This window comes from Protomyctophum bolini, assembly GCF_963924005.1.
Source record: "Protomyctophum bolini genome assembly, chromosome: 23".
NCBI classification, from domain to species: Eukaryota; Metazoa; Chordata; class Actinopteri; order Myctophiformes; family Myctophidae; genus Protomyctophum; species Protomyctophum bolini.
In genome coordinates, this window is record NC_137884.1 from 7067564 (window position 1) to 7089574 (window position 22011).

The window sequence follows — 22011 nt, forward strand, 5'->3', positions numbered from 1 at the left end:
CAGTTGTGAAACACAGGAAACCAGACGAAACTTTAATACTTGAGATAGTGAGTGTGTCTGTGTGCGTGTGTGTCAGAGATATTTACCTAGGGTCCCTGCTCTGTGTTCATGTTGAAGGGGTCTCCCACCACGTGCCTCCTAGCATGCGCCACGCTGGTATCCCCTTGGACGTCTGCCTGGAGTGCTTTGGATCCTTGTGCTGATTTCTGTAACAGGTTTGTTTTATCTAGGGATTGTCCTATTATTACCCTTTGAGCTGTACTGTCAGGTGGGCCACATTTATATAATAATGAATCCCGCATTAATTACGGTATGTAAATGTAGCCCACATGACAGTACTCTTTTAGAGTACAACGTAGGCCTATTACTTGGAATATTTTGAAACAATTTATTTTAACAAAACAATGTTGTAATGGGGTCCTCACTCAGCACAAAATGTTTTCACAAGGGGTTTGTGGTTGTGGCCAAATACTTTATTATATTAATCTGGGGTTTCTTAACATTAAAAGGTTTGAGAAACACTGTATATGGAGATCCCTAAACATTCCCCAATCTAAGTGTCGAAGTGTCCTTGAGCAAGACAATGAACCCCTAATTGCTCCTGATGTGCTGGTTGGTGCCTTGCATGGTTTCCGCCGCCATCGGTGTATGAATGTGTGTGTGTGTGTGTGTGAATGGGTGAATGTAATGCACAATCGATGTAAAGCGTTTTGGATAAAGGCGCTATATAAATGCACCAGGTTTACAGTTGTAAAGAAGTGGGTGAAATGGATTTGTGTGCTACTACTGTCATGTCCAGGGGGGGTACTATACTTGTACATCAAGCTGCCTATCGCTATGTAAACAGGATATAGGCTCCTGAACTATGGGCAACAAATGCCACTTAATTAGTTTATGCATATACTGTACGTTAGTGATATTAGAAATATTTGACAGACAGTAGAAAGACAAAAATAAATAAAGTTAACCTAAATATTTGGTGCACAAGAAATTTGGTGCTGATCGGCCAACAGATACTATAGCGAACCAATTCAAACGGATGTTGGCTCACTGTTAAGATGAAGTTGTTGCTGTACTCTTTGCGTGCAGCAACAAGTTTGAATCTGACAGCAATATGTTGGAGACGTTAAAAAATTCAATGTGTCATCTTTAATCTTACAGTCACAATCATCTCTTTTTTTCCAGTGTCTTAAAACCATAAAAAATAAATATACATTATGTTACAAAACATTTCCAGTGTCTTGGATCATAAAAAAAAAACAACAGAAAAAAACCTAAAAAAACCCAATGACATTTATAAACAGATTATATAAAAGCAAAACACTGGGTCTGGGATTTTGTTTTTCTTTCAGTTTCTCTTCTGTGTGTGTGTGTGTGTGTGTGTGTGTATACAGGCATTCGGTGGGGAGTAAACTTTACATTATTTTCATTGTACCAACTAGGTAGTAAAAAGGACTACAGTGGGTCTTGTAATCCTTGTGGCAGGTTCTAGGTGAAGTTTATTTGAATCCATTAAGACCTGAGGCCGATTCTACAAATGCCTTCTAAATCCTGACCATGTTGCTATACAGTATATCGTCTCTGTCGGATGGAAACCTCCAAATCCCTTATTTTTTCAGGATTCAAATTCAACGGTCTACTGCACAAGCTCCAAACAAGTCGCTTTGGTTTCTGCCCAAAAACAACGATATACAGCTCAAATCTAAAATGACACAGATGCTTTTAGTGGGTAATTCAAACAATGCAGGGGTACTACCTGATAGCTCTCCGTCTTGATCTGTGGTCTCCCATGCTGCAGGTGCCGGGGTAGCAAATTAATGGAGCAAATCAACAGTATCTCCGCTATGTCAACGTCTAACTTTGTATTGGTTTGAATCCACACTTTTCCTGGGCTGTGTGTGCTCCAGTTCCTGTCGATTTGATCCAATGAAAGCCAATGAAACTGGTCAGATGACCAATGATATCCAGGCTCTATGCACACAGGATTCCAGGCCCCTTCCCTACTTCCTTCACAGGTGTGGATTCAATGATGCAAATTAAGGCTCTGTTCCATTCTGGTCAAACAGTGGCAGGGCACTGCTATTGTACAACACCAGTGGGTCTCACAGGTGTCCTTGAGTGTGTTCCAAAGGCCCCGTACGGGTGTGTACAAATTACATTTTGTACACTCTCAGAGTTATAGGGGTCCTTAAAATGAAAAGCTTTGAGAACCACAGTACACTAAATGGAACATAATTAGTATAATCAGTAACACCTGTGAACACCTGTGAAGGAAGTAGGAAGAGTTATTCTGTGTGCATACTTAGAGCCTATGAAGTGAACTCAAGAGTGAGCCGAGGTCAGTGGTGGAAAGTAACTAAATACTACATTTGCTCAAGTACTGTACTTAAGTACAACCCAACCTCGTAATGTGTCGTGACTTTGGTAAAGCGGTGTGTTTGTGTGTGCTCAAGCATTGTACAATCAGGCAGGACGGACACAGGGAAAGTATCTTAGTCTTAATTATGCTTAATTCATTCTCTGTTGGACAACGGAGACAGCAGATCTGCTATTGTCTGCTTTCTGCTATTGTCGACGAGCGACACGGCCTGCGCAGAAGTATAACTCAGACTTTAAAGCACATTGCTTGTAATCACAGGGGAACTCGGTCACATTCCACAAAATAATGGTTCAAGGTGGTGTAAGTGGTTTTTTTTTTGTTAAAATAAGTAATCATTGCTACAGTATAAAGTGTTTGTTCGCTAATAGGGATCTCTCTGTCCCTCCAGCTCAATATAATTGAAGCTGAAAAACTGGTACTCTCTCCTAATTTGGATGAAATTGCAACCCGACTGAAAATGTATTTTCTGTTTCTAATGAGCGTAAGAGATGGGGAGACCTCTCTGTTACTGAACACTTTAAAGCAATGATTACTCTAAGAACATAGAGCTTTAACAAGAGCCTTTTTGTTTTAACCCAAGAATATCACTTACAGCACCTTTCATTTAGACCTGAAAAAAGGGAACTTTGGACACTGCAAATTCCTGAGTCTTGATTTAACTCTGAGGTCCAAGTTACACTGAGTGAAAACAAACCCCTGGGAATCCGCAGTGTATGAGCACTTGTGACATTGTGGGTCACACAAGCCAAAGCGTGTGTTAGTTTACTGCAGTGTGTATCCATACATTGTATTTGGTGCATGGTAGTGGTACTATGCATGTACAATGTCATAATTCTGTTTACCACATTGTATTATACACAAACACTCATACGCGAGTGTTTCTATGCATGCATAAAGGTCTTTACACACCGGAGGCCTGACGAATAAACACGTCCATATATAATACGAAAATGTGTCGCCGAATGTCTTTCATGAAACTTCATAAAGCGGATCCCTCATTCATAGGTTGATTGCTTTATTTGTGGTGACAAGCAAGCCTCGTTGTTTAGTATTCATGTTCTGTGTGGATGTACTCAATTATGACACAAATAACATGTCAAAAATATATATTTTCGGGCAAATTCATTGCACGAAAAAATTGCTCTTGGGTGTGTAAGGACCTCGAAACCTGAATCCAGGCACACAGGACAAAAGGCACACATTTTGACTCATTTGCACATCAGTCAATTAATAACAGCATACGATAGGATTTTTCTTCCATTCAGAAGCTATACAAAATAGACTTGTTTCTTTTTTGCTTTAGAAATATCTACAATTAATTACACTCTGAATGCAAATCTGGCTGGAAGAGCACTTGGTGAGTCTGTGAGTCTGTCCCAAAAAGTTCGAGTGAGGATATTCTGCGCCACTCTGAGATGAACACATGCATACAACAAGCTTCATGTCTGGAATAATCCAAGCGACACAGGACGTCCTGGTGCGGTCCCGCCAGTGCTTATGTGGAACTCGTAGTCCTTTGTAAACCATTTGGACTACAACCGGGGGCTGCACAAGCATGCATTGTTCGAGTCTGACGCAGCACTCGGCGGCCGCACACCTGTATCTACGTTATTATGTCCATGTGTACCGGAAACTGCCCCTAAACACTGACCAGAGATCAGACGTTTTTTTCCGCCATGTTAGTGGTATAATATTTCAACGAAATCACCCTAGATCCCTCACAATCGTCCATGGAGGAGAAGGCTGCTTGGTTTCCGGCGGGCTCACAGTGCATTCTGGGGGGACTTTTTCCATTTCTTTTCTTCCTTTCAATTCTCGCTCCTTTTAGTGGTTCTGTTTATTTTTTTTGGCACACAAGGTTCCGTTGTGTCCCGTTTCAGTCCAACGTTCCCTTTATCCTTTCATCTGTCTTTTCTTTAACCAAGTTCTTCACCCAGTCAGTCTGTAGGGGGCGCTGCTGCTGCTCCAGTGAGAGGAGGTGAGAGAGAGGTTGTATGGACGGATGGATGAATAGATAGAGATAGATGGATAGAGGTAGGGAGGTAGGTAGGTAGGTAGGTAGGTAGGTAGGTAGATAGATAGATAGATAGATAGATAGATAGATAGATAGATAGATAGATAGATAGATAGATAGATAGATAGATAGATAGATAGATAGATAGATAGATAGATAGATAGAGATAGGACCTCTGGAATACTTGAAGCCTCTCTCTCTCTCTCTCTCTCTCTCTCTCTCTCCAATGTAGAATCCCTTCTCTTGCCCATCTCATCCGCTATCACGTCTTCTCTTTTATTGTCATCTCCTCTTCATCCTCCTCTTGTGTTCTCCTCCTCCTCTCTCCCGTGGAGGTGTGTGTGGGGGTGTGTGTGCGCCTCCTCTCACAGGGGGAGACTGCTCTGCGTTTTCCTATCAGGTCAGATTGAAGTCTCATTACTGTCACTGGGAGGACAGAGAACAGAACAAAAACGAGAGTGGGGGATGGGAGGGATGCGGGGGAAAGACGAAAGGAGAGAGGGATGTGAAAGATAGGTGAAAAAAAAAAAAACAGAAGGGGAGGGGAGAAGGAAAGGTAGGACATGCGAGGTTAGATGAGTGCAGGGAGGTGGGCCGTTAAACATGCAGCATGGTGGTGGAACCAAATGGACCCTGCGGTTCCATTTGCTTCCATCTGTATACACTCAGTTATTTACAGGCCAGTAAGGTGTCGATTTTGTAATCTATCAACCCCCTGGACCCCTGGGGGTCCCCCCATCACAATGACATGTTGGCATGTCTCTGCAGTAGATCTTACTTTATGTAAAAAAATAAATAAAAAAAAGTAATCACTTCTCTTTTTACAAGCACGTTAATAATGCCATTGCTGAGAAAAATCAGGTTATGGTAATAATTAGATTGAAGCGTTGACATGCACAGCATTAGCGCGATTACAGCAATAATCCAGGTTGACCTGCTTTAAAAAAGCAGTTCACCCAAATAATTAATTATTTTCTATCAATTACCAACGCCACGAAGCCGTGAATTCATGGCTATGTTTTTTTGTTTATGTCACATTGCTGAGCCAATAATTCGATGGCCGTGTGGCTGCTCAGTAGGAGACCGGTCATCAAATTGTTGGCTTAGGAATGTGACATTTTCTTTTTTTTAATCTCCATGAATTCAAGGCCTCATGTGTAACTGATAGAAAACTAGATAAAGGTCTCCACCAGGGCAGGTCAGGTTGTGGCGCTATAATAGGCCAATGTGAAAAGGGTGCCATAGATGGCAATTGGATGATTTGACGCATTTTGTTTAAAAAAAAGTGTTTTGCAAAAATCCTCCTTTTGGTGGCGCTATAACAAGCCAATGTGAAATGGGTGGGATATATTCTTCAGCCTAATAGGAAAGTCTGTGAAAAATCTCATGTAAATTGCATACTGCGTTCATGATTTGAGGCCTTTTGTTCAAAACGGGCCAATCCTGCAAACTTTGAAAGCCAATTTTAGCCAACTAGGATGGAATATGAAATATCGGACAGATCCATCTTGAACACATGACTATAGAGATAGTGTGTATCGATTTACAGGATTTTTGGACAGAATCTGGATACATTTTTTGTATTCAAAAGTTGTCCTCCTGGTGGCGGAACATTTGGGGCAGAGGTTCATGGTTGGCATCCAGGAAGTGTGTGTGCAGAATTTGGCATCGACCGGGTTAACGGTGCTAGAGATTAGCTGGTAACAGACGGACGGACGGACGGACAGACGCACACACTCAGGGACACACATGCGGACGGAGTGCAAAACAGACTCTCTCCTCATGCCTTCGGCCTGGTGGAGACAATAAAGTAATTTTCTGGGTGTCGGGGCGTGTATCGCAGAGGACTGAGAGAGACAGGGAGTGTAGTTCCGTTCCCGTGTGTGAAGACCTGGACCGAGGCCTGCTGGTCCAGATCTGCCGATCCGACCGATTTCACACTAACTGGGCACCGACCGCACTCCCGTCAGGTCCTCATCGGCGATACATGTTTAACATGTTGATATGCTGTACACTTATATCGCCTCTGTCGGGGTGGAAACCTCATTATCTCAAAAACTGTTATTTCCAGGATTATTATTCAAAATGAGCAAAGGTGGCAGATATACAAGCTTGAAACGTGCGATCAAGCGGGGTGTTAATTTACGAAAAAGATATTATGGAGATAAGAGGTTTCTGCCCGACAGCAACAATATGGTGTAAGCCAGGGTGGGGCTCTTGGACAGACAGATAGAAGACTGTGATAATTAAAGGACTACTCACTCGGATTCTGACTCGTTGCCTCCGTTGACCGTGGGAGACTTGAGGTGCATTGCCAGTCCGCCGTTGGTCTCGCGGTACACGGGGCCTGTGGTGGTGGTCTGCGCCGGGGGGCCGGGGGCCTGCGCGGGTCTGGGGGCCACGGGGGGCTTGACGCAGTTGACGGAGGAGGGCAGGGGAGCGGGCGGGGGCGACGAGGAGGTGGTGTTGTTCTTGGGCGCGGGAGGGGAGGTGATGGTAGGAGGGTTGTAGTCGCTCAGCTTCTCCCTCAGGCGGTTCTTCATGTTCTTGTCGGTCAGCGGGGGAGGGTAGCTTATCTTGTTCTTTAAAATACCTGAAGAACAGGAAATATAGTATTATTATTAAAGATGGAGTGCCACAATTTTTGTATTTTTCCAGTTTTTCATGTGTCTATGAGGTGACAGTGCTTCATTAGACACCCTGGAGTCGCTTTTATGTGCAATGGTGTATTAACTTTGTATTTAGGGTTTCTTCCTGGAGGCTGAACCCTTGACAGTCAAACGGTATTAACAAATACTGTACACTTTTTGGAAGAAGTTCTTCCTCCTTATATTATAATAATACCTGATGATCATGTTTTAGGGTGGAAAATAAAAATCATAAAACAGGTGTTCATTTTGAAGATTACCCAAACGTGTAGACATCATGACATTTTATTTCCGGCAATAATTTAAAAAATCCAATGCAAAACTCCCACTGACTTTTGTCAAGAGAACCAGGAAGGTGCGTAATTGACTGCAATAATTGATCGACGTCATCAAAAAGGTCAAATAATAGCCGATATTTCAGCCAAAGCGGTACATCGGTCGAGCGATACCAGCTGTGGGTTTCCCCCCGCATTATAGTGAAGTGATTAATTCAACCAAAATGGAAGGCAGGTGGTTATTATTGAGGATAACAGACTATCTCACCCTTCCTGTGCTCTGGCTGCTGGTTGGTGTTGCTGTTGGCTTGGACAGGGGGCGCTGTTTCCTCCCTCTCTCTGTCCGCCACATGGTTGAGCTCTACGTTCACCTTCGTCTCCACCTTTAACCTGTCTCCTGGCTCCTCACTGTCACTGGCTGTGGTTGGCTCCGTCGGCGGCCAGTAAGGCTTCACGTGATTGGCCACTGCCTCCACCGGATTACCTTTATCTTAAAATGGTAAAGCACACACACACGATTCCACACCACACACACATGCGATTAGCATGTTTTTACAACGCCACTGACTGAACGCATGATTTTACTGTTGATTTTACAATAAAACCATTACTGTGCAATACGTGTTGTTATACACATATTTGACTCTCATGACTGAGACACCAGTGGTCCTTGAGGGGGTTTATAGAGATTGATTAAAAGCATGCTAATCGAGAGATGATTTTCCCATCAGGCAGGGCCGGATTAACCCCCATGAGTGCCCCTGTGCAGATAATTTTCAATGTACCCTCTCAAGAGTCAATTTATTATTAAACATCTGCATCACTTAATTTACAAGTAGTCTACACAATTAGAGAAATGTAGAATAATTGTTATTTTGATCAACGTTTGCCTGTTATCTCTCCTATTATGCTACGGAATTGTGGACAAAATCTTATCCAACGACGACAAAATATTAAAAGTTTGGGGTCTGAGAGGCTAAATATCTTTAAATGATGGTCAGCGGCTCAAAAGCCAAACAAATAATGGACCTTGATATGAAAAAGCTTGAAAACCACTGTATCGGTCCATTTAGACCTGAGGACGATTCTACAAATGTCTTCTAAATGTCAATCGGCCGCCGACCGCCATCTGAAAATATGTTGTTCCAGGGACCTCACCAGAAGCAAAGATTTGAGTTAAAAACCTTCGCTCAGATATATACTTACAAGCTCGAGCTACGAGCTTGTAGGTCTGCTATTTTTCAATAGCTAAAGTATAACGTAATGCTTAAAACACCAAAAAGGCGTTAAATGGCGTCAAAGACATGTACCTTTGGGCGTGCTGTGGACAGGCTGTCTCTCGTTGTTCCACTGGGGTTTGATGTCCAGGTGGTCGTCCTCGCTGTCGGAGGACTGCGACGACGCGTACGACGAGCTGTGTTCGTCCACCGACAACTCACTGTCCGAGTCGGAGTCTGACAAAGACACACATTCATGTGGTTAGCAGAACATAGAGCAGAGTTTCTACAGTATATGTGTAATGCGTATAGGGCACAGCAGCGGCATGTGTGTGTGTGTGTGTGTGTGCGACCAGCATATAACCAGCATCTCACGAAATACAACTAATGTCATTCAGTTCGTGTCTCACCGTCTCCCTTGGTGCCGTTTCTGTGGAACAGAGGACCGTCCAGGTCGGTGTGTCCCTTGGCTGTCCCCGAAGACACACTCGGCTTCTGTCCCGAGTCTTCCCTGAACAGGACGAGGAGACAAGGACAGACAGACAGGGTTAAGATAGACAAGGAAAGAGAAAAGAATGAGAGAGCCACACGATGGGATGGGAGGGAGAGGAGAGGAGAGGAGAGGAGAGGAGAGGAGAGGAGAGGAGAGGAGAGGAGAGGAGAGGAGAGGAGAGGAGAGGAGAGGAGAGGAGAGGAGAGGAGAGGAGAGGAGAGGAGAGGAGAGGAGAGGAGAGGAGTAAGCATCAGAGTGAAATGAACATGTTTTTTTGTGACAGCTGCCATAAAAAACACCAGAAGATGGTGCTGTTTGACAGCATTAAAAAAAGAGTCAAACATTGGAAGCTGCGCCCCACTGAGCTGTTTATCATCTCCATTCAGGAAGACATTTGAATCTGGAGGCTAGACACAACTTCAAATCAGAATCCCAGCCAAATAAACAGTGTTGTGTTTTTCCATTGTCCGTTGTGTTTCTTTCCCTTGTCTTCCCTCCCTCTTTCATCGTTTACCCCACTCCTTATTATTTTTCATGAAGTAGAACTTCCTTTCCCATCATGCACTAGCGTAGCCTGTGTTGAGGCGTTCACCTGGAGGATAATCCATGTGTGTGTGTGCGTGTGTGTGTGTGTGTGTGTGTGTGTGTGTGTGTGTGTGTGTGTGTGTGTGTGTGTGTGTGTGTGTGTGTGTGCGCGCGTGTGCGTGTGTGTGCGCGCGTGTGCATGCGCGTGCTTGCTTTAACATTTCTCAATCTCTCTGTTACGTAATCCATCAATACAGCATATATCCCCGAGGGGGGGTATCTCTCTCTGACTTGTTGACCCCAGTTTCAGCTCCTATTACGCGGCAATGACAGCTTTACGGCTTCAGAAGTGCGATTCTGTACAAACTGATTTAACAGCGTTCATCCGCAGTGAAAACAAAGTTGTCTGTTCTTCCATGTCTGTCACTGTTGAACATGAGCAATGTGTTGAACGTGACCCGCTGTAAAATTCGGACGGAGCCTGCCTTCTTGAATCTGAATAATGTGCCCTGCGCGCTGCGCCAGGAGCTTTTGCTGCCTTGAAGCGCCGTCTCTTTTAGCTCTCAACCTGGGTCGATTCTGTACCTGGTCCTTTTTCCCCTCTACCCCAAAATATCATTGCCGAAAATAGCCGATGATAATACAAGCTGACGAGACGTTGCGTTGCTTTTTTTGTTATTATTAAGAATGACATACAGTATATTCAGTCATAAAATGTCCTGTAAACGAGGTTATCACAAACACATAATGTATGATATGGTGGGGAGAGGTGCTGTTGTCCTCTGTGTGGAGGCCATGCACCTGCATATCCTGCATGCAGATGTGCATTCTGGAGCAACATGCGAGTGCAGAAAGAGCAACCGAAAACACAAAATAAATCTCCTTTAAATATTTCAAGGCTGAAATATTCATGGGTTGAGTAATTTAAGAATGTTTTGGGGTTATGTTATAATACAAATGAAGCGAGAAAAAGCAGGGTGTGTGTGTGTGTGTGTGTGTGTGTGTGTGTGTGTGTGTGTGTGTGTCAGACATACATCACCAGAAGGAGAAATCACAGAGCAATATGACCCACACAACTGAAAAAGGGTGCAAACAAAGCCCACAGCCATCCATGCATTGACTAATATGCACCACGGCAAAGAAAAGTGACCACGCACACGCACACGCGCACACACACACACACACACACACACACACACACACACACACACACACCCACACACACACACACGCGTGCGCACACACACACTTGTGTGTGTGCGCAAGTGTGCAAAGACTGTGTGTAACCAGCTTTGCCATGCGGTCAGTGTGTTAGCTGGCTTAGCGATCTTAAGAAACAGTCTGCACTCACAAAATATTTCTTTATTTACCGAAGAAGCAGTCTGACAAACGTCACGTTTTTTTTGCACATTTGCTGCGATGAATAAAAAAACATAGAACAATTATTTTGTGCGGAGTGTTTCTTAAGACCTTGATTCCTTAAACTACTTGTCAATAGAGCTCAGGACTTCAGTCCTACAGTATTTGTATTAGCTAGCTAGCGAGCCATGCGGTCGGTGGGTTAGTAGCAGTGTTGTTTTTGGCAGCAAATTTAGATTTTAGTTTTAGTCATAGTCTCTTGAATAGTGTTCATTTAGTCTCATTTTAGTGACTTTGCTGGAATGTCTTAGTGTTAGTCTAGTTTTAGTCGACTAAATCTACAGTTGATTTAGTCGACTAAAATGTATTTTGTCGGGCCTTGATGCCGTCGTAATGACTGTTTTTACATTTGCTGAAAATAGCGTTGTAAGCTTGTAGATCGGCTATTTTCAGGATGCAACCAAGTGTAAAATGACTTATACTGAATCTCTTGTCCACTAGTCCCTTCCTAACATTTTTCCCTAGTTTTTATTTGTTGTCGAAATTGTCAGTATATATTTAGTCATGGTTTTAGTCATGGTAGCATAGTTTTCATTCAGTTTCCATTTCGTTTTCGTCAGTGAAAAAAGGTAGTCGACGAGAAAATTTCGTCTTAGTTTTGGTTGCCCAAAACAACACTGGGTTAGCAGCAGCGAGCCATGCGGTGTTTGTGTATACCTGAGTGTGTAAGTCAGGTAGCTGCTCTTGGCTGACCTGAGTGTGCTGTCCAGGGACACGGTGGACTCGCCCATCGCAGAGCGATACAGCGGGCCGTCCTCCATGTACGTGTTGTTGCAATTCAGAGAGCGCTGCGTCGTGCATGAGAGAGAGAGACAAAGAGAGAGAGAGAGAGAGAGAGAGAGAGAGAGTCAATTGAAATCTCTTCTGGAATAAAAGGTGAAATCATTGTAGGATATCTACTTGTCTCTGTTGCATATAATCCAGTTGTTCTCAATCATTTTCATGTTTAATTTGGGGCCCAAACCCCCCATGCAAGATTTGTGTTGTTCCGTCCATCACTCTTATCTTCAACCACTTATCCGGAGTCGACTCACAGGGGCTCCAGAAAAATGTCATTTTTTATTAGCCAAGCTAAGTAGCTCTATCGTATTTCATATGCCTGCCTGCATGCGTGTGCGTGCGTGTGTGTGTGTGTCCTCACAGTGAGCAGAGAAGCCCTGGTAGCGCTGGAATCCTCTGGGACGGTCTTCTTCCCTGTGAAGACATTCTTCAAGTTCTTCCTCACCTCTTTATTGAAGACGACATGGAAGAAAAAGATGAACACTCCCTGTGAGGAGAGAGAGAGAGAGAGAGAGAGAGAGAGAGAGAGAGAGAGAGAGACAGAGAGAGACACGGAGTGAGACAGAGACATAGAGAGAGAGAGATTTCAACTCACATCTACTGTTAGAGAAAACAAATGCTGAATTCTGTCAGAGACTATTTATCCAGTAGCCAAACTAGACACGTAACGAGCTTGAAATGGGAAAATAGTGGCAGCTGTAACAAATGAAACAAAAACGGAGCATTTACCTGCAGACAGCTGAAGATGGCAAACAGGTAGTGGAAGGTCATGACATCACTGTTGACCGCCATCAAACCCAGCAGACAGGTGGTGCTGATGAGCAACAGCAGGAGGAACGCCATGCGCAGCGCAGGACTGCAAGCACCCACAAACGCACAATACACACACACACACACACACACACACACACACACACACACACACACACACACACACACACACAGAACATTACATAAGTTACAGTGACTAGATTTACATTATATTTAGGTGTGTAACAGCGTGCAGGTGAGTAGTCTCTCAACTCTTCCACAATCTTTGAATGCTTCAGAAAGTCTGTAATGGAACAGCAAACTGTCAACTGTTCATGACAATAGATTTGAAAATATCTTTTTGACTATCCAATACTGCCATGTAGCAAGCTGGACATGTTTCACAGTAGTAGTTCATTTACACGGCTGCAAAGGCAAAGCAGTAGTTTAGGGGGGAAGCGGGATGTCCACTTTATTTTCTAATAATTTTCAGTGCTTTTGGTGTGCAGGGTGTGAAGTCTAATTTGTACTCCCGTCACGGGCCAAAAACAGCAGAGAATAGCAGACCTACAACGGATGCGACACGTTGTGTGCTTGCCTTGTAGGTCTTCTATTGTTGCATGATTATAAGTAAAAAAGAAAAACGTGCAAAAATTGTGGTTGAGCCAACAGTCTGTCCCGATGCGAAGAGCAGGTGGAGTGACTCACATGGCTCCTGACTTCTCGAAGGCCTTCTGTCTGCGACCGCACGAAGCTTTAGCAGCCAACACGAAGATGACGATATTCACCTGTGCAAAGATACAAGAGAAACATCTCAAGAAAGCGTTGTTTTTGTATGTTTAGCTTATTGTCAGGTTGAAAGTCTGATAACCAATGAAAAGTATTCAATCTGCACTATGAAGTGCTCACATTTTTTATAATTATAATACGTTTGAATTGCAAAAATATTGACTACTCCCCCAAAGTATTATGACAGGCACTTACCAGGACAACTACAGAAATGGGTCCTGCGAAACTCCAAATGAGTGTGTCATGTACAGACAGCCAACAGAAGTCTGGGTTACCATAACCCTGAGGATCCAGACCCACTGCTAGACCTGTACGCACACGCACACGCACACACACACACACACACACACACACACACACACACACACACACACACACACACACACACACACACACACACACACACACACACACACACACACACACACACGAAACATTAGTATTAGCATAAAAAGTGATAAAACCAGTTTGGATGGGAAATGAAGACATGAGCACATGTACGGTTACGAGTGAAATTAACACTTACAGTAGGATGTTGTATAGTGTACTATACTGTACATTTGACTGAAAAGTTGCAGTGCGCTCTGAATACAGCACATGCTGGACTTAGCTATTAATTTACCTTACTATTTACTTGTATACTTTCATTCTTTGGTTTTCATTTTTTGTTATAATGATAAAGAGGGAGTGCCGTGATTTTTGTATTTTCTTCCCCCAGTTTTCCATGTGTTTATGAGGTGACAGTACTTCATTAGACCCCTTGGTGTGGTTCTTATGTGCAATGATGTCTTCCCTTTGTATTTAGGGTTTCTTCCTGGAGGCTGAAACCTTGCCAATGAAAGAAAACTGTGATATAGTGACATCATAATATCATCCCCTCCCGGGCCTCCCCTAACCCATTCCTCTTTATCATACCCCCCTTTGGGGGCAAATGGAAGGCGGGGCTTTTCAGAGTAAAATCTGCCTCATCTGCTGGTACTCTAGCGCCATTATTTTGAAGAATTTCCCAGCAAAAAAAGTAAACATAAAAAGGACATAATATAATAATACCTGATGATGATGTTTAAGGGTGGAAAAGAATCGCGGCACTCCATCTTTGAGGAACCAAAAACCAAATCATTTTTATCTTGCATATCGTCTCTGTCGGGTGGTCATATGTCCAAAACTGTTTCTTTTCCGGATTCATATTAAAAAGTAGCAAAAGTAGCAGAGCTACAAGCTCACAATGCGAGATGCTTTTGTGTGATACTGTAGTATGATCAAGTAAGGCGTTCATTTAAAAAAACAAAACACTAAAAGTTAGAATATGGATAGAAGAGGTTTCTGCCCAACAACAACAACGATATGAGATATAATGAATACAATATTGAATCTTGAACAAACTACCTTCCTCTCTCTCTCTCTCTCCCTTTCGGGGTTTGAGGGCATGCCAGACAGCCTTCAGGACTCGTTAACCAGAGTCTCTCTCTCTCTCTATCTGTGTGTCTGTCTCTCTCTCTCTCTCTCTCTCTCTCTCTCTCTCTCAATCTCTCTCTCTCTCTCTCCTCATCTTTGTGCTCTCATTCTCTCGACCAGTCATTCATCACTGTCACTCCTTCATCTCATTTTCTTTTCCGTCTCATTTTCATTTACGTCTCATTTGTCTCTCTGTACCCTCTGCCTGCCTGCCTGCCTGCCTGCCTGCCTGCCTGCCTGCCTGCCTGCCTGCCTGCCTGCCTGTCTGTCTGTCTGTCTGTCTGTCTGTCTGTCTGTCTGTCTGTCTGTCTGTCTGTCTGTCTGTCTGTCTGTCTGTCTGTCTGTCTGTCTGTCTGTCTGTCTGTCTGCCTGTCTGTCTGTCTGTCTACAATGTTTCTACACAGTTTTAAATCCTGAGTGCTCGCTTCCCTCTATCTCCTTCATGCTCTCAGAGTGAGTGCGAACTATCTGAGTTGGACCGGGATCTCTCTCTGTCGTGTTCCCACGAGGATCAGAGCTTCTTAAGCACAAACGAGTAGCAGCATGAACGCACTGCCATTTGCAAGTGTGAGTGCATGTGTGTGCGTGTGTGCGTGCACGTCCGTCTCACCAGTGATAATAGCCGGTATGCCCCAGCCCATGGCGTAGTAGAACCTCATGTGTCCGTGGTTGATGTTCCGGAGCTCGGTGAGCATGCGGTAGATGTGGAGGCCCTCCACGAACGTCCAGGCAAACGTGCACATGTAGAAATAATGCAGCAGGATGGCTATCACCGTGCACACGAACTGGGGAGAGAGGCACACAGGGAGACATACAGAGAGAGAGAGAGAGAGAGAGAGAGAGAGGATGTGTGTGTCAATATGTGGTTCATCCGGATGGAACAGTAGATTTATCCGGAGTTAGTTTTCAATCCTTTACCTCATTATTTCTCTTCATCCTGTCACCACCCTGTTAATTGCTCTCCTAATCGCTCGGATGTTTAGCCATCCATCCCTCCCTCCCTCCCCTCTACCCCGTCCATGCACCCGACCAGCCAAAATCTATTTAGCAATTTGCAATGTATTGTATTTGTAGCTCAATATCTGCCCAGATCGTTTGTTCCTTCCCTTAAACCCCCCGGCCTAGAGGAATGTACCACCAGTAGAGTTTACACGTCTGTCTGATGGGAGATCATAGGGTAGGGGAGGGAGAGGGAGAGAGAGAGAGAGAGAGAGAGAGAGAGAGAGAGAGAGAGAGAGAGAGAGAGAGAGAGAGAGAGAGAGAGAGAGAGAGAGAGAGAGAGAGATCTACAGACAGTCTCATAAATCAACCAAGATATGGCCGTGGGCTCAATCTGACAGCATTCCATAGCTCTTATACACACACACACACACACACACACACAAACACACACACACACACACACACACACACACACAGCTGCGTACATATCCAATTTAGACGCATTCAATTCATGCTCTCTCTCTGTGTGTGTAAAGGTGATACAGTAGAGCACTTCACTGCCTCTCATCTTGTGTTCTGAACACAGACTATAGTGATAGTTACTGTTCACAGCCCACAGTGAGTCACTGGTTGAGTCACAGCCCAATGCAGTCACAACAGCCACACAGACTCTATTTAACGTTGCTATAGGTATAGGTAAGTCACCGTGCTGTTTGTTTGATGTAAAACCACGGTATTACTGTATTTGAGCCGTTGATCTGAACGTTAACCACCTAAAGGACCACTTTGCAACGTATCTTCATATAATTTGTCGTCATTAATGTTCACGATAAAACAGCACAACATTTTTTTTTCTACTCGGCCTGTGTCTTATAGGAAGGCTGTGGGCAGTTCAGAAACCCGTCTTCCAACAACTACATGCTTGCTTTCTAGTAGAGGAAATAAAAACAGCCTCCAACCGACTGCTGGCTAACTGACAACGTAGGCTAGTAGTGACTGGCGGATGACATTAATACGCTACTATTATGTTTGCTGTAGCTACTGTGGTATTCATGTGGTCTCCAAAGTAGCCCGCTTGGTAAACAAAGGCTTTCCAAAGTCAAGTCGGAGCACATTTCACATGTTGCAAGACCAGAATAGTTTTCAAGCCGTTGTTCTCTTTCCGATATTAACCACTTGATGCCATTTTTCAAAAGCAGACTCATGTGGATCACATGGGACCAGTGTGGCTTTAAGGTGGAGCTCAGACTTCATGTGACCAGCCTGCAATGTCAGGTCAGTATGGTACAGTATGTATGGTTTCTGCATGATCACAGACAGCCCTGTTGTCTTCCATTATAGAATTTGAGTTCAATTGAATATTTAAAACAAATATTAGTGCAAATATCATGCGACTTACTGGCAGTTTGTACAATACATTTTGCACTGATTGGTCCAGCGGTTTGCAAGATTAGCTTTGGAAACACAGACAGACAGACAGACAGACAGACAGACAGACAGACAGACAGACAGACAGACAGACCATCTCTGATGAACCACTGTTTAAAAATAGCGAAAACGGCCCCCACCCTTACCTTAGAGGAAATAAGAAAAGAAAGTCCCCCGTTTTTTGACGATGGGTTTTCAGATAGTGTGATTAGTGACACACATAAAGTGTGCTCTTTGGCCTGCTTCCTTACTGTATGTCACTCTCAGGTATATTAATGACACAGTTCAATGTTGAAAATGAGTGGTATTCCCCTCATTCTGTACAATTTATAGCTGCTATTTTGGCTACCTTTGAATTTATTTTGAAAGGTTTTGCCAATAATGACAAATTGCCAAATTCAAGTCACACGCTTAGAGCCCAATATGTACTTCTGCTGTCTCATTTGGTTTTCAAGTGTCGTCTCATGACTCCATCTGTAACCTGCAATTATGTCAAGGACATTATCTCGTCTCACAAAGAGGATTTACCTTCAATTTAACAGATTAATTATATTTTCTGTAGTGCGGGAGATGGAAAACGAAGACATTATTGGTAAAAAACGAACGCCCTGAGGCCAGCTCTGCTGACATATACCAGTCACAGCATGTTAAAACTGCAACTTTAATGTCCTGTGTGCATGTGAACTGAAATAAATATAAAAACAAAGCTTTACAAAGAAATAACAAAAATATAAAAATATATCCAGTAACTAACTGAAACGGTATTCTTTACAAAAATAACTACAATGAACTCAAATCATAGAGAAAATAATTCACAAGTTCACAAACCACCATTTTGCACATTCATTTAGAGTAGTTTGTTTATCTAATTGCAGTCTAGGTGTTAATTACTTTCAACCTGTTTACGAAACACCATAGGCTCACAATGTGTCTCATCGCGATTTAAGAGCTAGTCCAGTCGCTGGCGATGGGAGCAGCCAAACTACAGTATATGCAGACTGTTGGATTATGCCCTCAGTATCCTGTTGGCGTGTGGTGTAGTGTGTGTGTGTGTGTGTGTGTGTGTGTGTGTGTGTGTGTGTGTGTGTGTGTGTGTGTGTGTGCGCGCGCACGCGCACGCGATCGCGCATGTTCGCGTGCGCATGTGTGTGTGCGACAACCTGGTCACTTACTACCAGATGTGGAATCGTTGCCAACCACAACCATGAAAGGTTGATGTTTACATTGTTTCAACTAAGCGTGGTGTGCTGCTAACAACACAACCTGGATTCGACTACAACTATGGAGATGATGTCCCTCCCGCTCATAAAACGCTGTGTACTGTGTGTGTGTGTATATCTGTGTGTTCTGTCGCTGTCCGGCCATGTGTGCGTAAGACAAGTCTAGCCATAGTCTGCAGGGCTGTAACCATGATGACAGATACCATAGCCCGAACTCCAAATCTCCGGAGTTTACACAAAAACGCCAATAGCTTCCACTTTGGGAAAGTGAAAAAGGGGCTTCCACACTGTCTGCATATGATAATGGCCAGTGTGCAAGTTCAGAACAATTGCTCAACCCACCGATGAGAGAAATGCGGATTAGACTGACGGACAGACAGAGGTTTCCTTCACGTAAAAAGACGATGGGAAATACTAACAATTTAACGACACAAAAGTCAAACAAAAAGTTCAGATGGGGGTCTGCGGCCGTCTACGTATTAAGTTGACGGTCCGTGACATGAGGAGAATTTAACTCCAGGTTGGATGAGAGTGATGGGGTTTGGCATCTTGCACATTCCTCCCCCGTCACCATCATTAGCGGAGCCCTCACAAGACAATTATCTGTCAAACAATGACAGACTTGGAGGTAGGTCTCAGCCCCATGGAGTGTTAATGCTACTGTCAACACAGGAGGGTTAGATGGGTCCCCGCGGGCCAAACAACCAAATCCCGGAGACAAGCCTTTCAGATTTCTAAACACGGTAAACACAAGCAGAAAAGAGACCGTCTTTATCCTGCCTTTTATACATCCTATTATGCTGCAGGCATAGGAAAACTACTGACTGTGCATGTGTGTGATTGAGTGTGTGTGTGTGTGTGTGTGTGTGTGTGTGTGTGTGTGTGTGTGTGTGTGTGTGTGTGTGTGTGTGTGTGTGTACTTGTACTGTCAGTGTCTACATGTACGATGTCCCTGTGTGAACTCACTCACACCCGTGTGTTCATTTGTCTGCCTTAAGTGGCGTGGAATTACGAGGATTAAAAGTGACCCATTATGAGATCAGAGTCAAGGAGCGGTACTGTCTTTTGGAGTGGTTCAGATCTCTGTGATGGTAGTGTGGTGGGTGGGCCGGGCCGGGAGAGGCACAGAGCGTAAACCTTCAGCCCAAATCCTGACTGTTCATTTATCTCTGTGAGTGTGCAGATTTGTACACGTGTTTAGTTTGATGTAGCTGTGTGATTAGGGTATTGCAATCCACAGGCTACTGGGGTGGAAGAGAGAGAGAGAGAGAGAGAGAGACAAGGTCTGCCTCCTTACCCGTCATCCACAGCAACGCCCCATCCTATCTAAAGGAACGCATTGCACCCCCAACCTCCACCCGCTCCCTCCACTCTGCACATTCAAAACACACTCAAAGGCAAAAAGACAAATCTCAGCACTATGGGGGACCGGGCCCTCCCTGACCACCTGAGAGCACCACAGACAGTGGATGCCTTTATTGTGGATGAATGTATTATTATCATTATTATTAGAGAGAGGGAGAGAGAGAGAGAGAGAGAGAGAGAGAGAGGGCATCTCACCGGGTTGTCGGTCTGGTTGATGCCCAGCAGGAAGATGAGCTCGGAGAAGAAGAGCGCGGCCACCAGGTTGCGGTGGATGGCGTGCAGGTTGGAGCGCAGGTGCCTCAGCAGACACAGCAGGACGAAGGTGAGGAAGAGGAGGAACAGAGACACGGACACCGTGGTGTACGTCACTATCTTCAGCGGCAGAACGTCTCCATGCTGGGGGTTGATATAAACAATATGAATAGAAAGACCAAAGGAAACAAATAGAGAGCGCATGTAATCTAAGTCCAAGTAACCTAAGGAATATTTCACTTTCAAACTCCATTTGAACCATAATAGATTCATTGAAAACAGCCGTCCTTGGTTCTGGCAACTGATATTGTCCTTCTACTGTGCGAGAGGGGGCCGTATGTTTTACTTTTTTAAAGTTTGAAAGTGAAACATCCCTTGAATGAAATGACCGGGGTCTCAACAGTACCTCTCTCTTGGAGATGTCCATCAGCACGGCAAAGCTGGTCATGTGATTGCATTGACAGCTGATGTGACTGTTGTTCCTGTTGAGCAGCTCACAGCCCTTAGAAGACCAGCCGCCCGTACCTCCGATCCTATACGCACACACACACACACACACACACAATTAAAATTGCAGTTTTAAATGATTTTACAGTGTGTGTGAGTGTGTACACTTTTGTACCCTTGTGTATGTGCACATGCATGCATACATGCGCACACGCATATGTGTGTGCGTGCGTGTGTGTAACTCACGAGATGGAGTGGTTCCAGAACACACACACAGGCTTGCTCCTCTCCTCGGTCTCCAGCAGGGTGTACTGCAGGGTGACGGGGGGGTCCAGGGCAGCGGGGAGGGGGGGCCCCTCGCTGTGCACCGTGGCGCTCACTATGGCCGTGTTTATCACCGGCCTGTTGGGGAGCCTGAACACACACACGTTGTAAATGGTCAATGTATATAGCGCCTTTGTCCATTTGTCCTTTGTCACATTCACCCATTCACCGATTGCGGCGGAAGCCATGCAAGGTTCAGTGTCTTGCCCAAGGACATGTAGACATGAGGAGCCGGGATTCGAACCGCCGACCCAAGGATCATTGGACGACCTGCTCTACCTCCTGAGCCACAGTCGCCCCACCCACAGTGGCATACACACATGAACAGTGGTGGAAAACGTACAACGTTCGTTTTTTCTACATAATGCACTATATGCATTATATTTAAAATGTACACTAATTTACTCATTTCTAAGACATCGTTTATGTGATTTTTGACTTTTATTGATCAATATACAGTAGCTTGAGAGGAAACAGGGAGACAGATGGGGGGAAGATTACCAGCCCAGGTGGCCGGACCGCTAGGCCGGCCCGGGCCCTCACATTTATTTATTTTTTAAAAGAAGAAAAAATAAAGCAAGGCTTTTGCACACATTCTGATGTCACTACTTTTACTCAAGTAGTTTGAAATCCAGACTTTTACTTGTAACAGAGCAGTTCTACATTGCAGCATTTATACTTTTACTTAAGTAAAACAAATTGAGGCCTTTTTCCACCACAGGTATTCCACGACGTAACGATTCATACCTGAGACTCCTGCGGTCGGGGTCAAACCTCTCAGGGAGGAGCTGACCCAACGACCTGTACACTATCACCACGGCAACCGGGTGGTGGGGGGCAGGCTCGTCGTGGCGCCGCTTCCTATTGGACGCCGCAAGATCCTCCTGCTCCTCCTGCTCCTCCTCCTCCTCGTCCTCCTCCTCCTCGTCCTGCTCCTCCTCGGGGGGCGTGGTCTCAGCCGAGGGGGCGGGGCTGGGCTCCACTGAGGAACAATACGGAGACGATTATTATTCACTTTTAAACTGTGAACATTTAACTTTCAATTAAACAATGAACAAGCTAACTAAGTACATGTCTATGGATAACTACACCGTATAAAAAGGTGTCCAGACGCCAGAACATTAGCTGTGGCTAGTTTGTCAACCCGTGGATATTTAGAACAAAATACTATATTTGTAGTAGTCGTTAACAGAGATAAAAGTGGCCTGTTCTTCCAGAAATAGGGTTAATGACTGAGTAATATTGCTCCGATGGCAGTTATCTAGTAAAACTAATTTTGGTCGTGGCG

The 22011-nt window shown here is 44.4% G+C and overlaps 1 protein-coding gene across 4 annotated transcripts in view; it reads right to left on the reverse strand.

The window, feature by feature from the left end:
* Nucleotides 1–4650: 4650 nt before the first annotated feature.
* Nucleotides 4651–22011, reverse strand: part of celsr1a (cadherin EGF LAG seven-pass G-type receptor 1a) — a 123458-nt gene continuing 106097 nt past the window's right edge. For 2 of the 4 annotated variants that reach the window (XM_080757615.1, XM_080757612.1), the window contains 15 exons: nt 21471–21705; nt 20646–20813; nt 20359–20485; nt 19896–20096; nt 15356–15530; nt 13486–13598; nt 13210–13289; nt 12481–12607; nt 12113–12238; nt 11629–11759; nt 8945–9045; nt 8628–8771; nt 7586–7807; nt 6657–6987; nt 4651–4787 (listed from right to left, as the gene is read on the reverse strand). In XM_080757615.1, the coding sequence (XP_080613741.1) occupies nt 4760–4787; nt 6657–6987; nt 7586–7807; nt 8628–8771; nt 8945–9045; nt 11629–11759; nt 12113–12238; nt 12481–12607; nt 13210–13289; nt 13486–13598; nt 15356–15530; nt 19896–20096; nt 20359–20485; nt 20646–20813; nt 21471–21705 (2309 nt within the window). In that variant the 3' untranslated portion in view covers nt 4651–4759. Of the gene's footprint in view, nt 4821–6656; nt 6988–7585; nt 7808–8627; nt 8772–8944; nt 9046–11628; nt 11760–12112; nt 12239–12480; nt 12608–13209; nt 13290–13485; nt 13599–15355; nt 15531–19895; nt 20097–20358; nt 20486–20645; nt 20814–21470; nt 21706–22011 lie in introns of all 4 variants that reach the window. The other 2 variants (XM_080757614.1, XM_080757613.1) reach the window with 2 other exon arrangements.